A 12006-nucleotide genomic window follows, 5' to 3' on the forward strand; every position below is an offset into this window, starting at 1 on the left:
GTTGGCCAGAACATTTGCCTAACTCGTAGACTATAGCGAACCAGGCTTCTAGAATAGAGGTAGGCTTATAAAAGTGATGGGTTTATGCAGTGGTAATACTCAGACCTAATACAAATTTAGTTCAGTATAATGTTAAAACTGAAGCTTTGTCCAGTGTAAAAATGAAAGTCCAGGACAATTATGATCCAAAGATCACTTTTCTGGATCCTACTCGTCAACAAGGAGTTAGCCATAGGGAGAGTTTAGAGAATGATTTATTTATCTCCCATGTCCCTTGTTCCGCCGCCGAGAGTTATTAGAAAGAGAGCGCGCTAGTGTGGAACAATAATGCTTGGTTATCACTTGTTTGCACTGTTGACATTTCACTGTGCAACACCAATGAAACTTGCAATTGCAGCTAGTGACAATTTCAGTCCGTTTCTCCTCCATTTTGAGACCACATTCTACACAGAGCCTCTTACAACTCTGCTTCTCCCACTGGGTCAGATTCTTGCCACTTTGAAGACACTCTCGTCCCTCAGTACCATAGAGGCCCAAGCTGGTGTTTTTGATGCAATAATCTGGAGAGTCCTCCAAGAACACAAGATCAGCAGCTTGCAAAGTGTTGAAGGGCCCAGACGACCCTCCACGACTCTCTGCGCTGTTGCCAGCTCTCATTTTCCTCTTGTCCATCTCCAGCTTCTGAGCCTGGTTATATTTGTTCTTCAGGTAATTTCCAACATCTCGAAAGTCTGCAAGCTGGAGCCAGCAGGTTTGGATGCTGCAGCTCCCCGATACTCCATGGCACTTGCAGGCCCGTTTCATGGTTGCTTTTACAGCCTTACATGAGAGATGGAACAACAGTTAGGACTGCTAGGAAATAAGAGCATGGAACAATTCTGTAAATACCACAAGAAACTGGTGAGAAGGGATTCTTAACTTGGCCTTCTCAAACTAGGCAGTGTTGAGAGTATGCATAGTCAGTGGAGGACATAATGACTGGCAGTTTCTTCCTAATACATCTGAAGGACACCAGATTGGAAAAGACTGACTTAATTTAAAAATCTAATCTATTAGTTAAAGATTCAAAAGGTTTGAAATAGTTACCATTGAGCACAAGCATCTACTACTTGATGCCTTCCAGACATTTTGGACTCCAACTCTCCTAACTACAAATCTTCATGATTGTTGGCTACTTGGAGTTGGTGGAAGGTATCAATTTACCGCTTCCTGTTCGAGCAACATATCTGGTTTGACTACTGCAGTGGCCTGCAACTTCTGTCAGGCTGAGACTCACAGCACTGTATGGTCTGCACTCCAAGGGTGGTTTGGGGCAATGCCATTTTGAGAGAGGGCGTCAGGAGCTTTAAAGGGGAAAATTGGTGCCTTAAAGCATCTGCAAGGCTAAAAATACCTATAGTTTCCCTACTCTCTCCCCCTGCCCCCATTCTAAAAATTACAAAAAAGAAATGTCCCATTTTTTTTTTAGTTCTTCCCATTCTAGGAATCAGAAAGGAGACAGGCCGACTACACATAGCCCCCAGGCTGGACTTTTTATGCCCATGAACCAGTTGGGTCCTAGAACATCTGAATGTGCGGGTCTACCTCCGGGCCCCTGCTCAGGAGGGCTGGGCCTGCTGTCAAAACGATTCAGGAGAAGCACTTCAGGAAAAGACCTTGAATAAGCACAGCACCTGTCAGCTTGTTGTCAGAGGTGCCTGACTTTTCTTGGGCTTCTGTGCAAGCTGGAGGGGAGAGGATGTTGCCTCGTTAAGGAATCCATTAAAATGAATCTTAAGGCAGGGATCCCTTTTTTCCACATTCATATAGAAGCCTGAGCAAAAGTTATTTTTAAGTAAATTTTTAAGTGGAGTGGAGTGGTACTAAGCTTGCATCAGGTCTGCACCACATCCTCTGGATCATTTTTCAAAATGTGTACAACTTCCTGTTCAGCACTGGTTGGTTTGTGTTGTTTATAGGACTAAAAGAAGCAAAACTGGAAGAATGATTTTTTCCCCAACTTTCTTCCAGAAAGTTGGGATTTTAATGTACATTTATTATGATTTATCACTCATTTATAATACTATTGAAACATCAAAACCATACAAAATCAGTAGAAGTAATCACAAAATCATACTTTCAAAAACATTTCAAACATTCAGAGCCTTGATTGTCGTAATCAGTAAAAGCAGCTATAAACAGCACAAAAGCACATGCTAAAGAAAATAAATTATTTCAGAACAAGGCCAACACCAAGAAGACTAATCTTAATGCCCAGGTAGATGTATATGGATGCATGTCCTTTCAATAGTAGCTCTGGACCACCTTGGGTGCAGCTATGCAGAGAGTGCTATATATGTAATTGTCCAGTTTGAATCTAATCTAGTGGATGGATCCTAGGACAGCCCTGTTTTCTACAAAAGGGGGGGCTTCCTAGTGAATCCACAATGCTTGTAGAAACCAACTTGTACATGATTTCTCCCAACTTTCTAAGAGTGATAATAGGAATAATTTGGGCAGAGAGAGGGATTCATGGTTAAGTAAAGATGTGAACTTAGATCAACCTGCTGTTACTCTAAATACTGCTCTGCACTGGCTGGAGCATCAGGCCATCATTTAGCTTCACCACTACACCCTCCCACCCAACCCAAACCTCCCCACAGCTACATTCCCATGCTGTGTGAACTTGTTACTAATGGCAGCAAGCAACATATGTAATTAAAAATAAGTTCTTCTGTGTTCAGTTGGATTTACCTCTATGTAAATATGCAAAGAATTTCTGGTTGGGCAGTGAAAAAAAGGCTTACACCAAGATATTATAATTTCAGGTTGAAGTAATCCCAAACTGGCAAACATATTGGCTTGGTACGTATAGAATATAGTTACTGTCCATATCTTAGAAGGCTCCTTCAGTCTATTGTCCTCTACATAAGTTGGATTCTAGTTACTGTTATCCCTAAGTAGCATGGATATCACATATGGAGGACAGCAGATTGGGAAAATTAGATCCATGTTCATCACATGCTGCAGAAAAATGTGCTCAATATTTTTAATATTAATGTATACAGCCAGTTGTTTAACATATTATGAATAAACAGTAATGCATCATTTGCTAAAATAACTTTAAGCCAAAATCAGTTTGTTTGCCTTTGTTTAGCTACATATGTGAATACAAGCTATCATGGATAAGGATTCTTTGCAAACCAGGCCACCATGGCTTGGTTCACACATTGTGAATATGCCTGACACACAATCTTCTAAATTCTTTTTAGGAAAGAGAGTCAACAGCAGATATGATGGAACTTGTCCAGATCTCTCACTGTATTGGAACTTGAAAAACAGATCAATTTGCTTTTGGTTATACTGTATATATATCTGGTATAATGAACACATTTTCCACATTTTTCCCATGGCTAAATGAGAGCAAAGTTTACATTTATCAAATCAAAATGGACAATAATACATTTTAAAAAATCAAACAATGTGATCACTGGTTTTAAAGCAATGTATGAACTATTGTCCTACTGACAATGACTAAATTTTCCATTTCTGAAAAAAAAGTAGGAGTTTATTGAATCATGAAGTTCCCTGTAGGGCCAGATAAGGTAACTGCAGTTATTCAAGTTGTGCTTACTAATTCCTTACTAATACACTGAAGCTCATGAAATCAGGGAGATAGTCAAATTAGGAAAACACAGCCTGAAGGCACAGTTCTGTAACATTTGTTTGCACATACCCCAATTCCAAAAGAAATATTTTTCGGAGTAAGACTTACCAGTCTCCCTGCCTCATTATTATGCAAATTCATTAAAGCTCTGGCATCTTGTGCTGTCTCCAAAGCATCCACAAAGTGTTTGGAAATCCTTTCACCAAATTCCACGTTGTCACTACATCCTCCCCAAATCCATCCTTTTCCACCTGAGGGGGAAAAAATGTATTATTTCCAAATACCTGTGGGTTGAATCATAGAACAGAGGTGGATTTTAGGAAACTCACCAAAAAAATACAGGGAAGATGAGCACAGTTTGGGATTAGTACATGCATGTACTAATGGGAGTGCTGGGGGAGTGCTGGGGGAATACCTTAGCCTAACTTGCATCCAGAAATAAAGAGTACAAAACATGGACCATGCAGTTCTACTCTTCCAAGTACGAAGACCAGCTTAACCAGGGAGAACAATGCCAGTCTTTCTTCAGTCTTTTTCAGAAACACCCAGGCTCACCTACACGTCCGTTTCTTGAATTATCACAGCCACAGTTCTCAAAGTCTCCCATGCTACAGTTCCGGGTTAGGGTGTACATTACTCCAGCTGAGCTGATGGCATGAACAAATGATGTCTCCCTGGTAGCTAGAAGGAAGGAAGAGCTGTCAGTATCAGGAGCAAACCCCGACCTCCTTATAGCTTAATCTTCCCTTCTCCTGGCCAAAATAAAAACAAAAGAAATCTCCATACTTCCTTCCCATCAAACTACCTCATCTCAGGGCCACCAGAGCAATGAATTTGTATAAGACAATTCATTCCCAAGCTCTGCAAAGGTGTTACTGATTTATTTAAACAATTTATATCTCCTCCCATCCCCACATCTCACTACTGGGATTCTGGATTAGGAAATGTATCAAAGGAGAGAGAGGAATTACAATGGGAAAGGTTTTTTTTTTATCCCCTTTTTGCACATTTGCATAGCATGGTAAGAAATGGTAAGAAATTGGAGGGAGAGAAAATAAATACTAAGTTTGGGGATGTAATCAATGCAGTTCTACTATAAAATATGTTTTGCTTTCTAGTCATTGCTTTTAGTTCAGTTTCAAGGTTTTGAATTTTTCTAGATATTTATCATTTCACAGACAAATCAGACAGCATTCTTGGTGAAAACATCCTGATCTGATATCTAAATACACCATTGAATGAAAGTGGGTTTTTTTCATTTGTAAGATGTCTGTTCATCCTTGAGCTAATTTAAAGCAGTGAGGATTGTTTGGTGAGTCCATCTACATTTCTCCTGATCTCTAAGTCTGTTTCTAAATCAGGCGTACTGATATATGCTGCTTAGTCATTAGCAACAGATCCGTTTTTATTTTCCACCCAAAACTTAATTTAAAAGATAAACATAAATACATAAATATCCCCAACCTAGATATATGGCTGATAACAAGTGTACTCTCTTGCCTTAGTGCCAAATCCAATAATGTTGTCATCCCCTTCTCAAGAGAGGTACATAGGATTGTGATCTAAGTTCCATATTTATTTATGGCCATCATTGTTCAGCTTTCAGTTTGAATTCTGAATGGCACTTTTTAAAATGTTTTTCAAAAAACAAAAATCAACAAGTATTTTTAAAATAAATAATTACTGCTTGGGTTAAAATATAATAGTCCTGACCATAAGAAAAAAAAATCCATACACTACGTTAGCTCACCTCTCTGACCTTAGGCAGAATAAGAGACTCAAAAGCTTGCACACTATTTGTGATCTGATCTGATCTAATAAAGCCATTGTCCTAATAGGGATGACCATAGCAGCTGATTTCTAGGAGAAAAAGACAGAATTCAACCCTGCCTAGAAAAAATTTTTCTTGAGGTACCAACTCAGTGTATGTATTCAATAGGGGTTGAATATTATTAGACTGATCCTGGGGAGATCCTGGTTCAAATACTATAAAGCACAGCGGGTGACTTTGATCAGTTACTTACTTTGAGCACAATCTATCTCTTAGATATGTTGTAAGGACTGGGATTACAGGTCAGAAAGAATTTTCTATGCCACCATTAGAAAAAGGGCAGATATACATATGATAAATAATAACAGCAAAGTAAAATAGAAATGTACTCTGAACTGTTCAAGAACATTTTCCTATTCCTTCACATATACCAGGATCAAGTCCTGCCACAGGAAAATAAAAATTTGATAAATCCTTGATGCAAGCTATGCTCTAGCTATCAATTGCATGTAACCTTTGCACACTTTCTCATTGTAAACTGCTAAGCACCACAACTCAAGTGGACCTATCAAAAGGAAGGGATGTGTTAAAATCCACTTACCACTTCTAAGTCTGTTGTGAGTAGAGAGCTGAAGTGCAGTCTCCGGACAATTCCAGCGTTCCCAGATAAACTGATGCTTACATTCCTCAATTCCACTGTGGGCACCAGCAGACACACTTGTAGAATACGTCAAATATGCCTTTCATAGACCAAATACATATATTATTTTTTCAATGTTTCTCAACCCCACCAAAACAACTTTGAAACAGCCATTTACATCCAGTTTCTCTGTATTCTGCACAGAAAGTCACAATATTAATGAAGGTTGATATGTTGATGAAGATTCTCAGTCATCCAGGTGGAATTGTCTGTAGGCTGAGTCATGGCAACTGGATTTCTTTCATTTTGGTAGAAAAGAAGCTACTTGGACAAGCAGCGAAACGTTTCTACCAAAAAGAAAGAAATCCAGTTGCCTTGACTCAACTTACAGAGAATATTAATAAAGGTTACTTATCATAAACAAATAATATGTTACTTATTAAACTGTCATAAATTATTTAAGTTTAAAATATTTGGGTGGGGGAAATAACTACCTTGGGCCCTGTCATCAGAAAGTTGTTCACTGACCTGTAGAAAAAGAAAAAAAAAGTTATGAAAAACTTTTCTAAACAGCATTTTAAGACTGTCCCTTAAAACCAAGCATTCACACCCACACCAAGAAGAACCCTAAGTGCCAGTGAGCCTTGAATGCCTACCATGCTGATGATGTGTTGAAAATGGCAATAGCGCTGTATAGCCCCAGAGTGGCAAGGATGACGGAGGTCCCTCTTCTCATGGTGAATCTCTATTCTACTAGCTGACCTTCTAAATTGTCCTCACCTCACACCCCCTCAAAGGATTTGCTAGATAAGAGAAAGAGCTAGACTCCACTCCTCCTTTTATTATACCAAAAAAACCACAAAACCCCCAACCCAATACAATGAGGGTGCAAAAAAACACAAAGGTACTTTAATTACTTAAAAGCCTAATAATAGAATAAAAAGCTCTCATAGACCAACCAGCCCACTTCATCAGATGCAGGAAGGGAAGTTACAGCAGCCTCAATCTTTCTTATTTATAAGGTGGATGCCTAAAGGGCCAACTGCCCCCCGCCCCCCATTCATTTGCTACCCAATGACAAGATAGCAGAAGGAGCTGCCTGATGATGCTGCACTTCAAAAGGCGGGGGGTGGGGGGTCCTTTGCTATCCATTCTCAGAAACTTGCCTAACAATAGAGAACTTTTTAATGCTCTTAAAGCAGCTCGACTTTAAGAGAGGTGTCCTTTCTTTCTCCTTTGAAAAACAAACAAACAACACCTTTCCTTCTTCTGGTCTTCTGTCACTCCCCAGAGATCAGGGATCATTTGGGGAAAGGCTAATTATCTTTGATGATTAAATTGCTCCTTCCAATGAAATCCCAGTGCTCATGGCGGAACAAACCCAGAGTGGATTTCTTCGAGGACAGAGCTAAGATTTCAGCTACACTGGAAGGTGAGGGCAGCAGCATTTGTGAAGTGCAATAGCTTTCCTTAATCTGGTGCCCTCCCAGAGATGTTGGACTTTAGTTCCTAATCAGCATAACCATGTTGGCTGAAACTATACAAGATAACATTTATTAAACCTGCAGGACACTACACTGGGGATGGACATACTTTAAAATATTCTAAAAGTATTTAAAAGCATCAGCATTATTACTCTAATTTTACTTTCATCATGCAACAGATTAAGAGACAGAAGCCAGGAAAAGTGGATAGTTGTCATCATTGCACAAAAGTAGCTCCATTCATTAACTTGAACTACTGTATGCTGTTCTGGTGGGCAGGACAGAGACCCACGCTTATAAATCATAAGTTAAACTGGCTTACAAAAAATTCAGGCAGAAGGACTATCTATAACAGTGTCCATGGACTTTCTCCAGCACATAAAAAGCAAGCTGGGTTCTTAGTGTGATTAAGTAATTGTCAAAAATTCTCTCTCTGGGCTTACAAATTTACTTAAACATTAAGTATCCCTAAGTTCACAGGGTTTTACATTTATTCCCAAGTAAATGGTCATAGAGGTGCAGCATTAGTATTTTGCAAGGCCTATTTACATGAAAATTAGAAATAATTTACTTTTCTGGGTGAGCATTTTGCAAGATAAAGCCCCCTTTTTGACTGGGTACCTCAATGTTTGATTTGTTAGTTTGCTATTGATTTATCCCAATATGACCGCAACAAATTTCACCCCTAATTCTTAAGATTGTTTTTCCCGTTAAGTTCCCCTTTCTGATTCATTTTTGATTTATTGATAATAGACAATATTTCCTGTTCTTACCTATCTAATTCCTGATTCTCCAAACAAATGTGCTTTTGGGAGAACAGAAGGGGCTCTTCAGGTATCTTAAAATCAGGGTGGTAAGTTTCATGTAGACAAAGTAAACATTCAGGGAGTTTGTATCTCAACTGTATACAGTTTTACAAATCAAGACCAGCATTTTAACTGTACCCAGAGACATGTCTACTAGTCTGTGAGTATCAAAGAAAATAAAGTGCTCACTACAACTAGCCATGGCCAGTAGGGTTTTGGACTTGATGAAACTTCTCAATGCATTTTAAATGAAGCCCTTTGAAGACTGGTCCAAAGAACATCATCAAGGCATGTGTTATAAAGATCTGATATTTCCAGGATTTGATGCATTGAATACATGGGACTTAGCTGAGGAAATGAACTCCTGACTACAGTTTAAGAGCTAAATCTAGGAAAGCTGAAAATGTGTGTCCTCATGGAAAATTTAGCCCAGTCCATTATAATTAATTAGTTCATTAGTTAGATAAACTGAATCCTTATTCCCTGATCCACTTTTCAACTTATGAGGAACACTTATAACTTCTCTGAATGAAGCATTTGATATGGTTGTGTTTGGTGTCATCCAATTAATTATCAACATCAGATATCTGATTTAGAGTTTGAATACATTCCTTGATGTGATGGGAAAGAGAGAAGAAGCCAGGAGTCATCTGCATACTGATGGCACCAAACTCCAAAACTCCAAACTATCTTCTTCCAACAATATCATGTTTATGTTAAATAACATGGGATATAAAATTGAATCCTGGAATCCATAAACCATTGAATGGGCACTGAAGGAATTTTTGAGAACCTCTATCTGAAATCACTGGGTGAAACTATGATTCTATTCTTCAAACTGCCATTCTAGCCATGTGCTCCAGAATGGTACTATGGTCAAGTATGTATGTATGTATGTATGTATGTATTTATTCATTCGATTTCTATAGCCGCCCATCTCAGCAAGTGACTCTGGGTGGCTTACAACAATAAAACTACAAAACAGTTAAAATGATTACAATTAAAACAATTAAAACATAAGATAAATACAAGATAAATATACATGGCTGCTAAGTAAGCAATGTATGGATGTTAATACAGCCAAGAGGTGGGACTATCCACACGCTCGAGGCCCCAGGCCTGGGCACAAAGCCAGGTCTTCACGACCTTACGAAAGGCCAACAGGGTTGGGGACATCCTAATATGCACAAAGGCACAGGGTTTCAATTGTGCCCACCATCTTGACCTTTTGGCCCCCTGTGCAGATGCTTGGCATGACACAATGGCAGAGTGTTTACCTACTTCATTCACAATATGACAGCAGAAAGCCCCTCCAAAAGAGCCTCAAAGGCTTTAGAAGGCATAATTGTACATTGACGCTGACCCATTCATTCCTGACAAGTTTGGAAAGTGAAAGTGTATTAAAAGCGGTAAAGAAATCTAGCCAAATCACTAGCTACTGTACTTACTATTCATGTCCAGCTCCCAGAATAGATAAGATTATTTATCGGTATGACATAACACACTCCAACACATTAACATGCCTAAAGCAAAACTGAAATGGATCTAGACAAGCCACCTATTGCAGAAAGTAGATACACCCACACATCTTATCTGAAAAAGAAATACTGGAAATTTGTGGGAAAAGATACAATATGTTGTGGTTTGCAAGCCTTTCCTTACCACCAAAAGTCTCTCTCCCTTGTTTTTTTTAGGAACAATGGAAACACACTTAATTTTTTTTTAAAAAATGGCACTAATTTTACTTAATCACCTTTATAAACGATGAAGTACAAGAATCAAGGACACCTGTGATGTTGCTTATCTATTCAAGGATCTTGTCCCCATACAGGTACAAGTGAAGAATGCATAAAATGACTGGGAAAGCAAAGACCCTCATTCCTTGCCCTGGAGCTGCATCATCAAACTAGCAGGCATGAAGTTTTACTGTAAACTGCCCAGAGTCACTCTTTGAGTGAGATGGGCAGTGACTAAATTTGAAATATAAATAAACAAACAAACAAATAAATGGATATGGGAAGCACATTGCCGTTATTCCCACTTTACAGATCACAAAATGTGGCTGAGAATCATTTCCCAAAGATCAGCACTTGGGGTAATGATGTTTAGCAATTGAACACCAAGACTAGGTCTAACAGTTTAGACTTTCTGACACAATTTACTGCAAAGTAACCTCACTGAACTCTGTTGACAGAAAATGTGGCATAAACGTGACGCAGCATAAGGATTTCAGTATGCTGTGGAAAGGGCTTTCTAGAAAAATTGCACATCAGTCCTTAGTCATTACCATTTCTTACATAAGGGAGCTGAGCATACAGTGGCTTATTCTCTTGCCAGAAACCCAGGGTAGCCACAAAACATAGGGATGCACAACTAGAAGTCCAGGGCTACGTATATGCTTGGGTACAATTTTCAAGACCTCCAAAAGTTGCTACCAAATTATATATTTTAATATGATAGAAAGGAAAAAGATTAATTCATGGGGAATATTCGTATCTCTAGTTTGATTTAAGCATGAATATAATCAAATTTAGTTTTGTTCTCAACCTACTCGCTATTTGGAGAACAACCTCTGGCTTGCTGTTCATTGGCCACATACAGCCCTGGACAGGAAACAGTTATATCTAACTAATGTAGTAGACTAATTTCATATCATAGCATAAGACTAAGTCACGCAGGCCCAAGGGTCCTTCCTTGCCTTCTGGAAGGCAATTCTTCCTTGACTCCAAGTTTATTAGCAATAGAAGAAACTTATCATCATCCAAGATCATGTGAAAGGGAAACCTGGAGCCAGTCTGACAAAGCTGCAAACAAACATTTGCAATCAGAGGATTAAAATGGCAGGTTAGTGAGAATGTAATGAATGCCAAATACCTTGTAATGAGCACAGAAGTTTTCACAAAGTGAGTGTAGTCCTGCTGGGAGGAAAAAAACTTGCCTTGAGACACTCTAATCATTAACATTCTGGGAAGCCATTTCAGAAAGGAAAGGTATCTGATAGGATCGGACAACAAATGATCCAACTCTACTTTATAATAAAGTCTTTGTTGGAAAGAAGACTGTGAGTCTGAATTCTTTTTTTCATACAAATGGTTATGATTTACAGTATGACCCTAATCCCAGACTCATCTGAAGAGTGCTAAACTAGAGAAGACTAGTGCAATATGGGTTGTCTGATCTTAAAAACACTTACTTTGAAATATTCTGTTAAATATTTTTCTTCAGTTGACTTCCTACCAACCTTTTGCTGAACTGGATCAATACATCACACTATGTATTTAATATAGTTAGTTGGACAAACAACAACTGGCTAGTTTCACAGAGCACACTAATATTGGTTTATAAACCATAATGACTAGGTTCACACAACACAGGAAGGCAAACCAAACCAAACCATACCAAACACATTATAAGCTGGCACCTTGCATGCATCAGGCCATTAGTTACACCACAGAAAAATACCAAGCTCTATTTTTCAAATAGCAGCTGCAGCTACTGTATGTGGACATTTCCCACAGCAATTACCTGGGACAGGTGCAGATCCTGAAAGAAGTAATTTGTTTCCAGAGAGATACTGACTTATTTATTTATTTATTTAAACCATGCCATTAACTGTACTTAGCAATGTTACAATCTTTTCAGTACCAGCTACAACTTTT

The 12006-nt window shown here is 38.7% G+C and overlaps 1 protein-coding gene across 1 annotated transcript; it reads right to left on the reverse strand.

Moving 5' to 3' along the window:
• Positions 1 to 258: 258 nt before the first annotated feature.
• On the reverse strand, positions 259 to 6796 carry WNT8A (Wnt family member 8A). Its single transcript, XM_063296464.1, has 6 exons — positions 6714 to 6796; positions 6552 to 6585; positions 6019 to 6157; positions 4202 to 4327; positions 3755 to 3897; positions 259 to 819 (listed from the first exon to the last, which is right to left on the reverse strand). The coding sequence occupies exons 1-6, from the start codon at positions 6791 to 6793 to the stop codon at positions 259 to 261; spliced, it is 1083 nt and encodes a 360-aa protein (XP_063152534.1). The 5' UTR covers positions 6794 to 6796.
• Between the last annotated feature and the right edge of the window lie 5210 nt (positions 6797 to 12006).

The sequence above is a fragment of the Candoia aspera genome, chromosome 2, assembly GCF_035149785.1.
Source record: "Candoia aspera isolate rCanAsp1 chromosome 2, rCanAsp1.hap2, whole genome shotgun sequence".
Taxonomy (NCBI): domain Eukaryota; kingdom Metazoa; phylum Chordata; class Lepidosauria; order Squamata; family Boidae; genus Candoia; species Candoia aspera.